The 20,668-nt window shown below is 36.2% G+C and overlaps 1 protein-coding gene across 1 annotated transcript in view; it reads left to right on the top strand.

Moving 5' to 3' along the window:
• LOC107601117 (glypican-3-like) overlaps positions 1-20,668 on the top strand; it is a 72,597-nt gene that overhangs the window by 1,837 nt on the left and 50,092 nt on the right. The window contains exons 2-3 of the mRNA XM_016293148.1: positions 5,939-6,627; positions 17,872-18,014. Of these exons, the coding sequence (XP_016148634.1) occupies positions 5,950-6,627; positions 17,872-18,014 (821 nt within the window). The 5' untranslated portion in view covers positions 5,939-5,949. The remainder of the gene's footprint in view (positions 1-5,938; positions 6,628-17,871; positions 18,015-20,668) is intronic.

Here is a 20,668-nt window from a genome sequence, read left to right as displayed (position 1 = left end):
TACTCTTCTATAAATGTTCACCTTTCAAACTGACTGCTTTGATAGCTGTATGGCCTGCAGAAAGTGGAGCGGGAGCAGTGCAGTTCTGCTTCCTTGTCTGAATATAAATACACGAAGTAAAGAGGGAGTAGAGGAATGATTCAGGTTCCATCCATCTGTCCGTCCGTCTATCTATCTATCTATCTATCTATCTATCTATCTATCTGTCTGTCTGTCTGTCTGTCTGTCTGTCTGTCTGTCTGTCTGTCTATCTATCTATCTATCTATCTATCCGTCTGTCCGTCCGTCCATCCGTCTGTCTGTCTGTCATCAGATTTGAGATTTTCATAATAACTTGTTTTATTAATAATAAAATACATAAAAGTAATAATTTTTTTTTAAATTTCATTTTAACCCAGAAATTAACCTGGAAGTTTGAATGAAATGAATAAGAAAATAATAAAGAATTCTACACTACTGTACTTCTTTGTTGATAATCAAATAACATTTGTGACACTGACATTTGTGAACTGTGTATTCTATTCATTACTGTAAATGTTATTTTTGGTCATTCTTGCAAACGAAAATATGAAATTCCATTCCTCTAAAGTGCACAAAAGGAAGTGAGAAAAATGATGTCCTTGCTGAAATTAGGGAAGTCCATTATTGTAAAGGGTCATGAGGTGTGGGTCACGTGGTCAGTGTCTTGATGGTAATGTCTCTCGGACTTTGAAAACACCTTGTGCTTGATCTTGGTTTGATCTTGGAGAAGCACAATACTGCCTTTTTGCAATACTACCTTCACATGCCCTTCAATACACACAGACCAAACTACCATAACAAACATAATCAAAAACATTTATTGAAGGTAAACAAGCTTAACATATGAAGCTTTTACAGTTATTGAGTTTGCAGCATGTATGTTTGATTTGTGTATTATCGAATGGCTTCTAATAACTAGTGTTTAAGATACTCGCCAGCTTACAAATCATATACAGTGACTTAAATGTAATATCATACATATTTATGAGTTTCTTAATTACTTTGCACTCATAAGTTTGGCCTCCTGTGATGTCATAACTCACCCTGCCCTCGTTGATGCATATTCATACGCTGTGACTGAACGGTTTTGGCTTGCGTTCATCTATCTGTTGGATCATAAATATAGCACCATCAGAGCTCCTTGGTTACACATCCATTGGCATTAATGATAAATCACCTGAGTGGTTGGAAATCAGATACCTGTGAAACATCCTAGAGCAGAGAATCTCTTATCTAAACTCTTAACCATGATTGAAGAGGTACTTAGTTTGTGAGCTGAAAGGATATATCATTTTCCTCTTTACAACACAGAACAGACGTGATGTATATGTAAAATTTAAACACAGCTTCATCCTTTGTCAATGGCGTGTATGTTCGGCAATATTGCTTTGCCTTAAAAAGCAGGACACAAGCAACTGGATTTTCTGTTGAAGTCTTGACCAAAAGTGAGTTTTACAGATACTGATAACAAATATGGGGAAGCAGCCTGAGAAATAATGAATTGGCAGATAGTTTTTAAATACAATAACATGAATAAAACAGGATACAAATATTTTAGAAATATATACTGTAGTTTGAATTATCATATAATTTATTGTTTACATTTATTTAATACTTAACAAGAAAATGCATGTATTCTACAGTAAATTAATGTTTAAAAGATGTTCTTTCTGCTTTTTTCTTTCTTTCTATAAAGTGAAAGTCAGTGAGATTTAGTGTTGTTTTAGTTCTTTGATTCTTTATAATATATTCATTCTATGTTCCACGGAAGAAGGGAACTATAACAATTTGAAACAGCATGAGTACACAATAAAAGGATTTTATTTTTTGGGAAAACTATCGCTTTAAATACTGTTATTTAGTTCATATTTTTGCGTTATTTATGTGTGTTACCCTTATGATGTTTTGTATGACCCTGTACATTATCTATATATGATATTGGTCATGGTTTATGAATGGGCAACTTATGACAAATTATTTTACTCTTTGTGTTATTATGGTAGTTATCAGCACATTTTAAGGCACATAGCAGATTTTATTAGTTCAAGCAGATTCAAGCATTGAATCAAACGATGGAACCGCTTGAACATCTCCTGAAGTTATAACCTTGATAAGAAACTCCTTGTCAGACGGCTTTCTCATCCAGTGGTGATTTTCTGTCAGGCTACTACTGGAAACACAACCACCATATTTACAATTGCTCTGTTTTTTGTAAGATATTTATGCTCACCCCATTAGTGGACACCTGATACCAGACTCACCCGTGGACCTGAAGCCCAGATCAGATGCAGGAAACAAGAGCAGACTGAATTCAACAGTGATCTGTATGACCCCTCTGCTCAAATACAGCATTGCATTAAAAGAGCGAGCTGCTCTCTCCCTCTGTTAAAGCCCACTATGGCTTTGTAAGTGATACAGTGGCTTTTGTCTGCCTTACACAAGGCTTTCAGAGAGATTGATGAAGTAGAGAGGAAAGAAGCAGAGCTCTCTCTCTCGTTCTCCATCTTTTGTTCTTGGTGGCTTGGGAAGAGACACCTCAAGACATTAGTAACACCGAGCTGCAGGATATAGTCTTTGTCTATGCATGATTAAAAGTGAAATTGTGTGACTGTATGCATTTGATGGCTTGCATTATAGTGTTCGAAGGCGGCAGTCATAGAGATCAGTTAGAGATGGAGACTTAAATCTTGCAATCTTGGTTTTGAGATCTGTTCAGAACACTAAATTGGTCAGCGCCAATAGCCTCGTGGTTAGTGCGTCGACACATAGTGCAACTGTGCTCACGGTGACCCGAGTTCGATTCCCATCTCAAGGTCCTTTGCCAATCCCCCTCCCCTCTATCTTCCCAGTGCTTTCCTGTCATCTCTCTACTGTAGTATCTCAATAAGAAAAACCATAAAAAATTATTTAGAAAAAAGAACACTAAATTGAGGCCTTGGTCTGGGTCTCTAAGCATAGACTCTTAGTCTGGATGTGGGGCTTAACCTGTGGTCTCAGACAAGAATGTAGTCCATTTACATCATGCTAAAGGTGATAATGACATTGTTGAACAATATCACTTAATTTACTTGAATAATTAACTGCATTTGAAGAATATGGTTTCTACGATTAACTAATTGTGAAAAGTGTAGATTTCATCATTCCATTTAAAACTTTATTTTATGTCAGAATTTAAATATTGTGTTTTTTGCAGCAGTAAGCATTGTAACCAATCACATGCATGTTTGCTGAGCATGTAAATGCAGTGGCCACTTAGATTTAATTTAATTTAATTTAATTTATCCACAATCAATAATAATGATTGTGTAGTTTTATCCATAAATGCATGTTTCAGCATTGCATAAAAGAGAATGCTAAATGGAATCCAACCAAGTTTCATTTTTGTCAGTAATGGCACATATGCACTCAAACAGTCAATTGAAACTGTGTTAACTGAGTGAAGGATTGTGTTGTAATCGGGGCGTTCTAATATTATCACGATGCTCACTTTCTGTGTATAATTTATTCAAGATTTGAACAACAATTTTTTGTTTTCATGCTGCTAAGAGGGCCAATGAGAAATTGACTGTTTTGTCTTGTTTTACTGATGTATAAACAGCAATTAATTAATTTAGCCTTAGATGTGTAGCCTATATAAAGAATATAGCATGCAATTACATAAAAAAAAGGTATTTTACTGTAAATTATATTAATTGAAAATGAACAAGCACAGAAAATTTGCGAAATAAACATTTGTTACTGAGATTAATATGACTGGATTCCACTCACATATAATAGCTATGTATCATATTACTGTTTGAAATGTTTATTTGTACTATACTTTCACTTACTTTTTTGAAACAATTAGGTCAGTAAAACTTTCATATTAAAAGAAATGAATACTTTTATTTAGCAAGGATGCATTTCATTGATTAAAAGTAACAGTAAAGGCATTTATAATGTTATTTTAAATCAATTCTTAAAATGCGAAATAAACATTTGTTACTGAGATTAATATGACTGGATTCCACTCACATATAATAGCTATGTATCATACTACTGTTTGAAATGTTTATTTGTACTATACTTTCACTTACTTTTTTGAAACAATTAGGTCAGTAAAACTTTCATATTAAAAGAAATGAATACTTTTACTTAGCAAGGATGCATTTCATTGATTAAAAGTAACAGTAAAGGCATTTATAATGTTATTTTAAATCAATTATAATAAGGCTCTTGAAAAGCACCCTTGTTGTTTTAAAAGGCCATCATGGTTTTCATCTAGAGGGGAAGCTTTAATTCCATCTTCCTTTTTTCTCACTGTTTATCATCTTTCAGGGATTAGGATTGTGTGTGCATCTGTGAGGAAACGATTCTGTGGATTATTGCGTATTTTCTTTTCATTTTTTTGTCAGTGAACTCTTTGCATCAGTAACATTTTAAGAGTGTCAATGAATAGGTTTGGTGCCTCAGTTCAGGGGTGTCTAAATGTGTTCCTGGAGGGCCCCTTTCCTGCAGAGTTCAGCTTCAGCCTGCTCCAGCACACCTGCTTGATGTTCCTAGTAAGCATTGAAAAACTTGATTAGCTGCTTCTGGTTAGAATTGCACTATCCATTTAAAAAGTTCACACTAAGAGCTTAGTATCTAACTTAGTCTATACTTAAGTCAGTGCACCAATAGTTCTTAAGGCAGAACTTAGCTATGAGATCATAAGCCGATGTTATGTGTAGTTGCCTAATATGAAGTTTACTGTCATTGAGCCTTCAAATTGCCTTCAAATTTGTAAACAAATAGCTTTGAGTGTTAATTTGTCTTGTTAGGGCTAATGTTTCAAATTACACTACCTTTCAAAAGATTGGGGTCAGTAAGTTTTTTTTTAAAGTTGCTCACTAAGGCTGCATTTATTTGATTGGAAATACAATAATATTTTGAAATATTATTACATTTCAAAATAACTGTTGTCTGTTTTAATATTTTAAAATGTTATTTATTCCTTTGATGGCAAAGCTGAATTTTCAGCATTGTTACTGCAGTCTCTTCAGTGTCACATGATCCTTCAGAAATTATTCAAATATGCTAAATGTAATGCTCTAAAAAATACTTTTCTTCTTATTATCAGTGTTTACGTAATATTTTTGTGGAAACCATGATACATTTTTTTTCAGGATTCTTTGATGAATAGAAAGTTCAAAGCAGTAGTGTATTGAGCAGTAGTGTATTTTTTATTCACATACTGTAACTTTCAACTTCTCATTGAAGTATGATGCCTAGATAATCATAAAAGGATTATATTTAAATTATATTACAGTATAAATAGTATATGTAGAAATTTAAATAATGTATATTCTAGAGCTGCATCTAAGATAAGTCGGTGGCAGTTCAAAAGATACACACTTAAACTGGAAATTTAGACATTTACTTATTTTTATTGGCATTATGGACACAGGTTAGACCAATTTCATACTTGAGAGCCACTAAGAAATCATTTAGTCATATAAAGTTCCCTTTCTTAATATGTAAATGAGCGTAAATGTCAAAATCATTGTAAATGTCTAAAGGATTGAAGTCTGTCACACAAAACACAATATCATTGATATAATCCAAGTGTCTGCCATTTTGGTCCAACTCTTATTTTCTGGTCTGTGACTTTTGCAAACATTTCATTTATACTTAGGACTATTTTTCAACTAAACTTAATGGTGCAAAAAAAGTTGCCACTGGAGCAGTACCCTTTCAAAAGGTACATTTTAACCTCTAAAAGCTGCATATTAATACCTTATAGGTATATATTAGTGTACATATTAGAACCTAGATGGTACATATTAGTATCTTTTGAAAGGGTACAGCCCCAGTGACAGCTTTTGTACCATTTTTATAAGAATTAGTGGACAGCCCTATAGACTCTTCCATTCATCTCTTTGTTTCTCTTATATTTCAGAGGCTTTTGACATGGTCCTCCGCCTGGGTCGTAATTCCACTCTGACGCTGTTACGAGAGGAGTTTCCCGGTTTGGGGGCCGGAGCCAGCGGAGCCGTCACACAGTTATTCCTAGAAATGTCCCTCTACATTCTGGGCTCGGATGCTAACGTAAACTACATGGTCTCTACCTTCTTCTCCCGCCTTTTTCCTTTCGCCTACCGACGTCTGCTTGGAAACGGGGCAGTGACGGGCATCTCGGAAGAATGCCTCCGTGGGGCCTGGAGGGGAACCTCTGCGTTCGGGTCGTTTCCCAAGATGATGATGACCCGGCTGTCTCGCTCGCTCCTGGCCACTCGGGTCTTCCTGCAAGCGCTGAACCTGGGCATCGAAGTGGTCAACACCACCCAGCACCTGCGTGCGGGCAGGGACTGCGGCCGCTCGCTGCTGAAGCTCTGGTACTGCCCGCACTGTCAAGGCCTGCTGGAGGCCCGGCCGTGCCGCCCACTGTGTGTCAGCACCATGGGGGCGTGTCTGGGGGGAGCAGCAGAGGTGCAGCCTCACTGGAGGGCGTACGTGGAGGAACTGGGGTCACTCGCCGCTGCCATGAAGGGGGATCAGGACATCGAGGCCGTGGTGCTCAGACTGCACGTCATCATCAGACAGGCTTTCAAACAAGCCGTGGCGGCCAAAAGCAAAGTCAGCGCACAGGTGAGTGACACTTGGTCTCAGAAACGGGGTGAGAATTTGAGCGCTGTAGGCGATTCCAGCCATTTTGCCAACTTCAGCCGTTTTGCTAACACCCTCATTCCAAAACCTCAACCTCCAAAGGCATGTCAGCAAACCCAGTGTCAGCGGACCAGAACGAGTGAAATGATTCACAGGGAAAGAGTGTTACTGATTGGCTAGTTTTCTGATTGGCTGTTAACAGAGCCTAGGGCTATAAAAATCAAAAAAGCTATCAAGATTTTTCAGGACACCTCTTTCAGTATAGTTATATATAGTTATACATTTACATGCCTAAATATAGTCAAGCTCTTCATCTGTCTGTCTAACATCACATTCTATTTAAAGATTCAGATTCCTTTATGATTTTAGTACTTTTAAGGAATAAATATTTGAAAATTGTAAGATTTTAAATAAATACATTTAGAACAATTATCGTTATAGGAGTTTACACAGACTTTTTAATGACTTTTCAGTCTTTTTAGAGGCAGTTTAAATGCAATCCTATAATTGGCCTTTAATTGACTATGTATTACTAACTAAACAAAATGTGGTAACATTTTTCATTTATTCATATTTCTAAAAAATAAAAAAAAACACTGACAAAATACATAATATGTATCTTTATTATTAATTATTTAATTGACTAAATAAATAATTATTAAAATGATCAATAATTATTCTTTTTTTTAATTGTGGTACTCCAAAAAAATTGGTTGGTGATCTTAGAATACATGCATTGTTATTTTTTAAAACTGCTTTCAAAAACAACAGAGCCCAGTAAGGGTAATGGGAAAATTTACATGGGAGTGAAGATTATGTTTCAATGTTTTTGAATTTAATCGTAAAAATGTTTCCACAAAAAACTTTTTGCTCACAGAAGTTTAGCGTTTTTGCAGGCAAGTGCAAAACTGGTGATGAAGTTGAAAAAAATAACTGTATTTTAATGCTTTTGTGAGAAAATGCAAAGTTTATTTCCCCAAACATTTGTTGCAACTTAATCTGCCTTGTATAAAGTGGTATATAAATAAAGATAACTTGACTTGACTTGATGGAAAGTTTCTGGGGGAAGGCAATACTTTGGCAATACAGCGCAAATATTTTGAGAGCATTGAGATATAATGTAATTTCACCAATCTCATATTTTCTCCATCACATTGTCTTAATAGGGACTTTGTAAAAACATTTCAGTAACCACAAAAGTTGCAATATTACAAATGAATCAGAGAAGGTTCGTCACAGGATAGGTGTTTATTTGTGGAAGAGTGTTCAATTCTCCCCTCATTTTCCTTCTGTAACCATTTCAGATGTTCATCTTGCATAAGATCACTCTAAAACATTTTTACCCAAACATTTACTCAGGAACCGATGAACCTTTCTCACTGATGGCCCTTTTGCAGGGGCAGTAGGAGTTTAAAGAGCAATAACACTCTTCAGTTTCTAGCGAACGTTAGTGAGATCAGGAGGGCAAGTGCTTATGAAATATTGAACGTGAGCAATGGTGGAGCTTGTACTGCTTTTGCATGACGGGGACGACATGTTGAACTTTCCACTTTAACACTGAGTTTCCCATCAGCGCGAGACACTTATACACACGCTTACCGCACTGCAATGTACTCGCATTATTCATCAAAGCTCTATCTCCACTCATCCCCTCCTCCACAGTGTGTAAAATACTCCACCTTAGGTTTATGCCGGTACGGCGTGGGTGTGTGTGAGTGAGTGGGTGTTTATAACTGTGGCTGTGTTTGGTTCACGCAGTATTTGTGGAGATCAGAGAGGCCTTTGATAAGAGGAATACCAACATGTTATTTATTCCTAAAGGGGTAATCGAGCTGCTTGGTGGGGTTCCTGTGAAGTTTTAACAGCAGGGTCCTGGAGGAACTATTACCTCTTATACTTTTGGCCATGTAACCTCACATTAAAGCACTACAGTGTGATGCACATGTAAAAATAACCTCACTATACACTGCCATAAGCTGTTAATATATGCAATCACACAGAATGATAATATTTCCACATCTAAATGTCCACATCTCTCCTGTCTCTGTCTATATATGTGCTCTAGAAACGGTCAGTAAATCCGTGCTCTGGATATCTGGGAGAGATGCGATATTAAAGTCTGTGTTTACTCAGTACAGGTGTTTGTATGTTCAGCCAGACCTCCATATATATGGTAATGCATCCTTCAGTGTAAAGTGGCGTTGACACTGATGCTTGGGAAACTGGTTCTGTACTTTATTGCTTAATAACGGGACAGCGCGTGTGACGAAGAGAGAGTTTCTCAAGTTTGAGTTTAGCACTAGCTGGGCATCCATGTATTATATTCATCACATAAACAATAGTTCTCCACCAAAAAAAACCTGCACTTACTTGTTATTGGTTAGATGTATTATTTAGCAAGAAGACACGCACAAATATGAAGCTTTACACATGACATTCAGGAATAAAACAAGATTTTGTGGCAAAGATTTAGCTAAATTAACATGAAGGAACAAATTAGTACACAGTGGCCTCAATTCACCTAAAATGAAGGAGTAAATTAATCATATCTGGACCACAATTGAACTAAAATTTATTAAAGTAAATTAATAAAATGCGGCCACAGATGAAGTTGCAGGAATCAATTCTTAATTCATAGCCACAATATCTTTTTTTCTGCATGTCATGCATGAACTATCCCACATTTACCAAATAAATTCCTAGACGTGCATCAAAAAGTCACTTTGCGTTGACTTTTTTCATAAAATAAATTCACACTCAGGATGGAAACATGCTGTTGAGGAAGATACTTAGAAATGTAGCTAATATTTACTTATAATTTAAAATACGTAACAGTGAATTTATTTATTTATTATTTAACAGCTAAACTGAAACTATGAAAGGATGCAGTTTTTAATGCATTAAATAGACAATATCTTTAGATGATATTTATTTTTTACAGTCAGAGTAGTATTTATTTGGCATAAAAAGAATGTGGATTGGGTGACTGCATTGAACATGAATTGGTAAAGTGGTAAACACAGTAGTAAATCTAGAAACACCTGAATCTATTTAGCACAAAAATACAGCAGAATTTAACTGCTCTAAGTATTTTGCTACACTTTAGTCAAGTCAAGTCAAGTCAAGTCTGCTTTATTGTCAATTCTTCCACATGTACAGCACATACACACAGAGAATTGAAATTGCGTTACTCTCAGACCCTTGGTGCATACAGATAACATAAATACAGATAGGTACAGATTAAATACAAAATACAAAATACAACTATACAGATATACAAATAAGGTAAAATGTAAAAAATATATATATATAAAGCACAAGGCATGTGCTTAGTTTGCTACATTTTAGTGAATTATTTTGAACAGATTAATTTATGTAATACACCTGACTTCCCAACACTACTGTACTGAGAATATTTTTTTGAATTCCTGAGTTTGTATGAAACAGGTCAGTGACAGTATTTGATTACTGTAGGCATTCTGTGTAACAAAAAGCAGCATTTACAATGTTATAAAAATAAAAAATGTTAACGTTACGCTTCTACAGCTGAAGTACCGACACTAGTGAAAATGTAGTTAAGTTTGTGGCATTGATGCTTTTATATATATATACTCTCCAACACTGATGGTTAGAGCACATGTGTAGGTGTGTGACCTTTCCACACAGTTTTTGAATTCTGAAAGCTAAAGCTTCACAAATATAGTAAAGTCCTTGGTTGGGTTCAACAACTATAGAGCTTAGCTCTGAAACTTTGTGACATCCATGCCAGTCTTCACTCTGGTGTGTGATTATCTGTGTTTAAGCTCTTTCTGTTTGCATTTTCTTTTCAAGGGAACAGTGCTGAAGAAAAGGGGTTTTGCGCTCTTATTTCTCCCTTCTCTGTGATCAACAGCTGTCGACCCAGATACAAAGGACATGTCACAGGGAGAATGGCCAATTAGGCTGAAGATGGTGTTTGTGCATGTGTGTTTGTCTGTCAGTTGGCTGTAAAGTGCCGTCTGCAGGACTGATTCGAGCCGAGTGACTATGATTTTCCTCCCTAGACATAACCTGTGTTCTAGGATGGTCTGTGCAGGAATGAATTCAAGGAAGACTGACATTTTAAATGTGTCAGAATGCCACTGCTAAGCCAAAGGTGCATGGGTGTAGATTTGAGGATGGACGATAGAGACATGTCTCTGCTAAAGTTAAAAGACCATTGAATAACCCCTAGGAATATTTCTAGCAATCGCAGCTGTCAGAATGTACAGTTGCAGGAAAATGTATATGTACCCTTCAGATACATTTATAATTTATCATAGACTTCTGAATAAAATTTGATCCGACCTTAAATCACAACAAACAGGGTCTGTCTAAACAAATATCAACTGGTGCATTTTAATTTTTTTGAACACGCAGTGTAAACATTCACATTTTGTTCCTGCAACTATAATATACAGCAGGTATTAAAAGTAATACAATTATATTTTTATATTATATTTTAAAATGAAAGGTTTCATTTGTTCGCACTGGTTAATGCATTAACTAACAAAGGGCAATATACATTTTTACAGCATTTTTAACCTTTGATGCTGTTAGTTAATAAAAATGTTAACAGTGCATTAACTATTGTTTAAAAATGTATTAGTTACGTTGAGATTAACATTAATAAAGATGAAAAAATGCTGTAGAAATACTGTTAATTGTCAGTTCATGTTAACAAATGAAGTTAACAAATAAGAAACCTTATTGTAATGTGTTAGCAGTTATTTATTTTATTTATGCATAAAGTATTTGATTGGACATTTTATTTTCCGTGAACAAATATAAATATTAAATATAGTTAGAAAAATGTATAATTATTATTCATTAGTTTGAAATAAAAATAGCTGCCTCAAGACTATTTATTTCATATTTATTTACAATAAACAAATAAATCAATGACTTTTCCTAAATAAGAACAACTGATTAGGAGCCCAAGTTATTTCACTGTATAGTTTGATTAAAACTAAACCTACATCTTTTCAGTGGTGTCTGTTCTGGTGGCTGTTAACCATTTTTCATCCTGTTGGCTTTAGCACCTTCAGAAGTTTCCAGAATGATTCTCGTTCTTACCTGAATCTAATTCTGCTGTAAAACAATGATATTACATCTCAGTGTGAAGAGCCCTGTGGCCATGTTCTATCTAGCAGTGTGACATCTCACTCATCAAACCTCTCATTGAATGTGCTCTTTCTTTCTCTCATTTCTCCTTTTAAAGTGTGCCGCCTCTCTCTTTGCTCTGGAAAAGAATGCATGATTTATGAAGCACTATTTTTACCAGTTACTGAGCAGAAGCGAGGGAGCAATGGCGACAAAAGAGAGAGAGAGAGGAAGAAAGAACAAGATTGAAAAGCATACTTTAAGGGTGCATGAAAGTGACGGAGTGAGCAGAAATATGGTTTCCGGAAGCCGATGTGTGCCCGAGGGACTGGAGTTCCTCCTCCTCTGACCTCGCAGCTGTAAACGAGGAGGTGCAGGCAGATTCTGCTGTAGTTACTTCTCACCTGACACCGAGGACGTGTGCTGTTTCACACTGACTCATAGCACCTCCAAACTCTCAGACTGAACACCTAGGGGAACATCTCTCTTTTCATGAGTGAGCGACTGCGACAGCTCCCAATAGAGCTGACATCAACTAGACATCTAAACTTATCAAAAACCTACACTATACTGTTTAAATGTTTAGGGCTGGAAAGATTTCTTAGACAAATCTCATGCTCAATTTATTTGATTAAAAATACAGTAAAAACATAAATATTGTGAAATCTTATTACAATTTAAAATAACTCTTTTCTGTTTTAATATTTGTTAATATTTGTTTAAGATGTCATCATTACTTTGTGTTTCACATGTTTCACATGACTCCTTAAGAAATCAATCTAAAATGCCGATTTGGTGTTTGAGAAACATTAATGTTGAAAACAATTGTGCTTCATATTTTTGTGAAAACCGTGATACATTTTTCTAGAATTATTTGATGAATAGTCATTTTAAAATAACAGCATTTATTTGAAATACATAAAAAAAACTTTTGTAGCATTATAAACATCTTTACTGTCACTTCTGGTCAATTTAATGTGTCCTTGCTGAATAAACCTATCATTTTCTTAAAATAAATAAATAAACTCTTACTGACCGTATACCTTGTATAAAATGGTATATTAAAAAATTTCTGCATGGGTAAAAATGATGGCAGCAGCTCGGGTCAGGTATAAAAGCACATTATGAGAATTGTTGTGAAAAGTCAATCTAGAAGGGTCTTTGTTTTGCTTGATTATTATTAACAATGTTATAAAACAAATAGTTTGTTACATTAAAGAAACAGTTCACCCAAAAAAGACATTCTGATGTTGTTCCAAACCTGTATGAATTTCTGTCTTCTAAAAAATACAAAGAAATAGGTATTTTGAAGAAATGTTAAGTAACCACAAACAGTTTCTGGTCCCTATTGACCTCCATAGTATTTTTTTATTCTCCATACAATGGAAGTCAATGGGGACCAGCAACTGTTTGGTTACTAACAGTCTTCCAAATATCTTTTATGTTCAACCGAAGAAATAAACACACATGTTTGGAAGAACTTGAGGGTGAGTAAATAATGACAGAAACTGCCACTTTAAGTATTATTCTTCTCACCATTTTGCAGTGTTTTCTACACAAAACCGCTAAATGGAATACAATCACATATACCACTGTTACTGACATAAATCTACTGACAAACAGTTGCTTTGTTAATTTTTTTATTTTTTATTTTATTAGATCAAGATTCAAAGCTCTGGCATTTAAAGTATATTCTCTAAGCCACTCTGAATCGTGAAAGACAGGTCCAGGAAATCGCTGTATTCTTACTTAATTTCAATCTGACATGGCTCTTTCTACGCTTTCAAAATGCAGCTTACACATTACTGTACATCAAATGCTCTGTCAAAGCGATTTCTGTTTTATTGACACCCAAAGCTAAATCTTTTATCCCTAGCTAAATCTCCGCTTATGGATCTTACTCCTGACATCTGATGAGATAAGCTGTATTCATTGTAAAATAGCCCATACCCAACAAAGGGTATATAACAAAGTATTGAGATGAAATTTTGTTATTGACCAAATACTTATTTTCCACCATAATTTGCAAATTAATTCTTTAAAAATCCTACAATGTGATTTTCTGGATTTTTTTTCTCATTTTGTCTCTCATAGTTGAGGTATACCTATGATGAAAATTACAGGCCTCTCTCATATTTTTGAGTGGGAGAACTTGCACAATTGGTGGCTGACTAAATACTTTTTTTCCCCACTGTACACACCCACCTGTTGCTGCACATCGGCTGAATTCGGCAGCATTTTAATCAGCAATTTAGTGCTAGTAACTTTTGCACCACTCCCATTTTCTGGCTAAATCTGGCTTTGATTATTATTAGTATTAAACAAGTAAAGTCCTCTTTACTCTAACCTTTTTGACTCAAAGGCCCCCATTGTCCAACACAATATTACAGCTGCATGTTCTTCAGTAAAAACAGTAGTTATTTAATTGAATATGATTTGAGTCCACATGTTGATTTTGTGTGTGTGTTTTTTTTTTTAGCATTATAATTTAGATTTAGAAATGAAAGTATTTGATTTGCCTAATAGTAGTTATTGTCAAGCATATAAGTGCTTGATTTTTTTTTTCCCTGTTGGTGATGGATACAATATATTAATAATTAACTTAAATACTTTTTTAAGTCATCCTGCAGCCCCCTTTGGATGTTTTCTGAGGCCCCCTAGTGGGCCCCGGGGCCACTGTTTGAGAACCGCTAACTCTTAACCAATGTAAAATCACTGCATCATGTGGTCATGAATGGCTTATTGCTTTAGTATCTCAGCAGAAATCCCAGCATTGTCTTCTACTTGGGCCTCGTTTATCATTTAACCTTCACATATGATTCATTTTGTATTTTCAGCTATGCTGATAAGCCATTGTTTCAGCTTAGGATGTATGTCTGTATTAAACATTGCGCACTCATGTCATGAAGTGTATGTAAGAGTGAATTTGTTTTATATTAATGAGTGTGTATGTGTGTGTCTGGACCTAATGCTTCTCTCAGGGGTGTGTGAGGCACAGATAAAAGGCCCTGGATATTTAAAGAGCCTCTCTGTGAGACGCCGCTTATCTCAGTGTTACTGTTAGCCAGCACATCCTCTGTCGCCTGCCTGATATTAATACCCCTCTAATGAGAGAAACAGTCACACAGTCTCACATACACAAACCCGCTCTATACTCCTGTGCCACAGCTCCCCAAGGGCCCTGGATACACACATACACTAACACAGAGACAAACACACACCCAATCACATTAATCAAGGCCGTAGGGACACAGACCCGCAACACAGAGTAAATTACAGCAGGAAAGAGCCATGTTTCAGACCGGCCACTAATGATTTCCCATGAGCACACACCACAGAGAGCATTAGGGAAGAATGTGTGGGTGTCTGGGATTAGAGTGGATAGTGTACATGCAGGTTTGCAATTGATAGTTAGAGTAGAATCCATTGGGATGAGTGTTTTAACATGAGCAGAGGAGAGTGTTTGATGTGTCCGGGTTTAAGCAGTACCATTGCTTGAAAGTGGCGATGCTGTTAGTTTAACTAAATTCGCTTTGCTGAATAAATGGTACCATTGCTGTTTTTTAAATCATGAAGTGTTTCAGCAGCCATGCTATTTTATTAAATATTACATTTGAGCAAACAAGACTTGTACAGTATTCTGTTTTAGATTTATAGACATGATTGATTTTACATACGATATGACTCTTCTGATTCGGTTCTTTTCAATAGGTCTGAAACATTTAGTCACAATTCACCCATTTGAGTTAGAAATTAATAAGAGCTGTTCCAGTGTAAATGATTTGGAGGAGGGAACATATTTGAATGTATACTTTGCAGTCTGCAGATAAAGCTGCTTTTCACGTCACAGACTTTCAACACAAATATACAAGTATATTCAGGTGAGGCAACAACAGGTTTACTGCTAACTAGTGAAAGCACTATATTAATATGATGAGTTGCATCCCAAAATACATTTTAGAGGGGTTTAAGGAAGAAGCGTTGTGTATTGTGATTGATGTGCTTGTTTATAGCTTATATCAGCGTTAAAAAAGCACTGGGACTGTAACATATTTTTATAACTCACTCCGCTTGCCTGTTACGTGTTTCAAAAAAATTGTAATTTACATCATTACTCCACCAGGTGGCAGCAAGTCACAGAGTGAGGCAATTAATCATTCATTCAACCGATTTGTTCAAAAACACTGATTCATTCAGCAACAAAGCAAGTGATTGTATTTAAAAGCGAGTCATTGAATCATTCATTGAATCATTCATGCTAAAATACAGGATTCCTACAGGATCTGCCTTCATATGCCTGTGTTATACTTTCCGCATGAGCAATCCGGACGCCTACGCGGACAGCGCAGACGTGGACTACTTGTATTTATACTACGGAAAGCATTACGCTGATGGTCCGCTCTGCGGACGTGTTCCATACTTGCGCAGTAGATTGGCTTGAACAGTAAACAAACATGTGAAGAAACAATTGTCCACAGTTATTGCACATCTGGCTGTCTTTATATCGTTTTATCGACGGATTGTACAGGTTCGAGTAGCAACAGACTTATTCACACAGCTTGCGCATGCGCAGTTGGTGCTTTTGTAGCCTACTGACCGCGCGGACAAGTCACAAAAAATGGGAGGCACGCAGATGTCCGCGCAAAGCCTTGGCGCACACTCTCCTATGATGATTTTTACGTCACGCATACCATAGCGTACTAGCGCACGCAGAAACTATAACACAGGCTATAGTGTAACTATTTCGACTGAAAGTAACTAAAATGTAAGTTACTCATCAAGTCATGTTCTCGTTTATAGAATTACCTTAATTTTTAAAAAGATGTTTTTTAAATAAGCATAATAATAAAGTAAACAATATTGCACATCACTTGTAAGATGTTTTTCCACTTTTTTCATCACATTCTTTTTTTGACAGAGTAGCTTGAACATAGCTTGGCTATTTTTGTATAAAGTAGTTTGTAACTTCGATACCTGCACTTTTAAATAGCTTGGGTTTGAGTGAGATATCATATTACCTGTGGAACCACAGAAAAATACAAAAAAGCAATGGTAGAAAGTGTTGCAGTGCTGGAATATGTTGCGTCAGGATTGCATTTGTGTCGAGGCGCACTGATCCGATCTTCCACCGTACCGCTTTTGTCTCTGTCTGTCTTGTTCTGTGTTTTGCTCTTTTTCTTAATCTCTTTCACACACATACACACACACATTCATGCACATCAACAGTATCTATTTACCCTCCCCTGGGCTGCTTGCTAGAAAGAGCTTCTATTGATCTACTCTGATAATCATGTCGTTTAGCTCAACAGCAGTTTGTTGCTGTATTTGTTGGTGTGTGTGCAAATTTTATGAATGACTGTAGGGTGAATCTAGTCACCCCACCCACTAATGGTTCAGAACATGTTCAAAAGTTTATCTTCTTGTTATGTTTAGCTACAGCGACCAATCCCGCAGTCCGCATGAAGATGTCCTTGTACTATTGATCTCCTGTCCCAGATCCCATCAGAATTCCAGAGCCTGTTTACCCAGACACACACATATTCATTCATGAACAAGCAGGCGCAATATGCCACAAGCATTACATGGCAAAATTACGCCCTGGACCAGGCCCCATGGGAAATTAAGCCAGCGGCAAATCATTAAACCACAAGCTAAACATTAAGAGGCATTTGCATTTTTATTGCACCTGAAAGAATGGCAAGACATTATCCATTATCTCACACAGCCAGTGTGGGAGAGGGGTATTACTATTATTATGTTGTCCCATATAAAAACAATAGCGTTTAGTGCTCATGAGAAAGGGAATGAGAGGCTTGTTTACTTTCGCAACGTCTGCAAAGGGTTATGATTATTGAAAGAGCGCAGCCAGAGTGTCTGACAGACCCAACAATGCCTTGTTTTGTTATGTAAATCCTATTGTCATCAAACCCAAACAAACAAACAAACAGGAGGCAAATGCGGCACCATCAGCCAGACAATTAGCTGAATGGGAAGGAAGTTTTGCAGGGACAGTTTGTCTCATTAATTGCTTTCTCAGCTGGACGTCTTCCAGGACTGTGTCCAAGAGTGATCACATTTAGCCCTCCAATCTTCTCCTGTTCACAGGTGAGCGGGATATGTGCACACGCACCCCCGCGGGTCTCTCGTGCCGTGGCGCTGTCGGCAGAACATGCAGCTGCCTCGTCGGTGCCCCACAATCGTCCTACGGTGAACTTTGACCCCGATGAGACCCTCTTTGGACGGCGCAGGTAATGTTATAATTCAGTTTTCAAAAACTTTGTATGTGAATTAAAAAAAAAACATCAGACAGTTAACATGAAAACTGTTTTCCTAGAGTAATAGTTTAAGTCCTAAAGTTATCTGTGCATTTGCTGTATTTTTGTAAAATGTCTGAACTTGATCTTGAATTTGAGCTTGAATTAAAAGAGAATGTTGAATTTTGTTATATTTTTAAAAAAAAAGTTTAGACTGATGACAAATGAAAGAAAAGGTCTGTCACTACTTCCCTTAGATTGCAACTTTAAATCAACCTGAAAGTGTTGGGAAAAAAAATATTATACTATTATTTATATTAAAGCACCAGTAGGTGGCGGCTCCAAAGAGAAAGGAAAAATTTAAATTGTATCATATGACCCCTTTAATAAGTGAGTCACAGAATCATTAATTTAATGATTCATTCAAACCAGCTGATTCACATGTGAATGAAGCAAGTGACCCCTGTATTTAAGAATTGGTCATTGAGTCATTCAAAAACACTGAAACATTCAAAATGAAATGTCACTCAGTGTTGCTGTGAGATGCAGTTGTTCTGCTTGGTTTCAAACTATTTTCGTTGGCAAAATAGTTTTTGCAAAAACAGTTAATCATCTTGTGATCTTGCATAATCAGAACTTAAATGCAGGCGCATACTTGTCAGGCACAAGCTTAATTGAGAATTGATGCCATGGGCCAAATTTAATTAAAAACTAATATATACATTTTTGTTTTTAAATCTTGCAGAAATGCCACTTATAAGTCAAAGACCAAAAGGGCAGGTATTTGTGCATCACTTTGGGTTTGGCGGTGCACGTGTCTGTTTGCACTTCCAAATATTCTGATTTCAGACCTTGTGCGACAGCTCTTAACACCATATTTGACTGGCTGAACACAAACAATGAATTAAATTCCAGTCTGTTTAAAATAAATGGACATTTTTATGGCACTCACTGTGCTTTTGGAGCTCAACTGCCTCACTGATTCTAATGGCTGACCTTGTTATTCAGCCGTAATGAAACATGAGGATGACCTGACTACTCTTTACTAATCTTTTTTTTCAGCTCTTAAAAATGCCAATCAGCAGCTGAAAATACAAATGTTCTTGTTTTTATTTGAATCTCTTGAGAGTCCTCAAGTGCTCTAAACACTCCAAGAGGACTGCAAAGCATTGCTGTTATAGAATTGACAGCAAGTCAATTCAGTGAAAATCTAATGAGTGTATAATAAATCTGAGAAATAGGAATTGCAGTCAACCATAATGCCGTTCTCATGCATCTCTTCATACAGCTCACATCTTCTGATGCTGTTTGTGTGGAGTGCATTGAGATGCTGTGATAGACTCTCCACTTCAGCACTCACACTCTCTCCTCCTCTGGCTCTCTCTCTTCCTTCATGTTTTTTCTGTATAGATCTTCACTGACCTTTTTAGGGGTCTTACAACCAAATCAAACAGTCTATTCTGTGCTTTTGAGTATTTGAGAGATGCTGTGTACAGGGGCGACATGCACCTTTTTTCTATTTCTGTACTTTTCTTCTACTTCTTTCAACATCAAAGACAAGAAATTAGAAAAAAATGTACTTGAGTGTAAGATGTCACATACTGTACACTACCATTCAAATGTTTGAGATCAGTACCTTTGAAAAAAATCTCTTATGCTCACCAAGGCTGCGTTTATATGAATAAAAACAAAAATTTAAAAAATATTGTGAAATATTATTATAATTTTAAAGAACTATTATACTATTATAAAGAACTATTATAAAGACTATTATAACTATTATAAAGAACTAAAAAAATATTTTAAAATGTAATTTATTCCTGTGATGCCAAGCTGAATTTTCTTTTCAGTCTCTTTAGTGTCACATGATCCTTCAGAAATCATTCTAATATGCCAATTTGCTGCTCAAGAAACATTTCTTATTATTATCAATGTTGAAAACTTTGCTGCTTAATATTTTTGTAGAAACCTTTTTTTTCAAGATTCTTTGATTAACAGAAAGTTCGAAAAAAACTAAAGCATTTATTTGTAATAAAAATCTTCTGTAACATAAATGTCTTTACTGTCGCTTTTGATCAATTTGGTGCACCATTGCTGAATAAAAGTATGAATTAAAAGAACAAATCAAATTAAAATAACCGTTTACTGACCCCAACCTTTTGAATGTATAGTCTACATAAAGAAATAATTAATTGAGATATTCGTTGTTTTCAAAATCAGTCCAAATCTGGCACATGAGTCATTGTGGGTGGAGGTATGTACATGAGTTGAGAAATGCAGTGTGTGTTTGTGTATTTGTGCTGTTAGTTGCAGTGTGTGTATGTGTGTTCAAGCTGATAGTGACAGAGAGATGCTCATTATAACACAGGCTTTGTCTCCTGCCGTGTGAGTGACATTGAGCTGCCTTCTGCCCCCTCTGTCCTGTGCAGTTCCACTCTCCCTCGCTCTGATGAACAGATGAGAGCGGCCGAGCCAAACACAGTGGGCTGTTTCTTCTCCAGCATAATGTCAATTAACAGTCAAAGCATCTCAAATCAACTTAGCCTGACAGGAAACGACAAGTAATGGAGTAGATCACGTTTCACATTGCGTTTGACCCCAAGCCCATTTTCATTTTTCTGATTTTTCTCTCTTTTTTCTCCATGCCC

This window comes from Sinocyclocheilus grahami, unplaced genomic scaffold (genome assembly GCF_001515645.1).
Source record: "Sinocyclocheilus grahami isolate Dianchi unplaced genomic scaffold, SAMN03320097.WGS_v1.1 scaffold299.1, whole genome shotgun sequence".
Lineage (NCBI taxonomy): Eukaryota > Metazoa > Chordata > Actinopteri > Cypriniformes > Cyprinidae > Sinocyclocheilus > Sinocyclocheilus grahami.
Note: the sequence above shows the minus strand (reverse complement) of the source record. Positions and strands in the feature narration are given on the sequence as shown.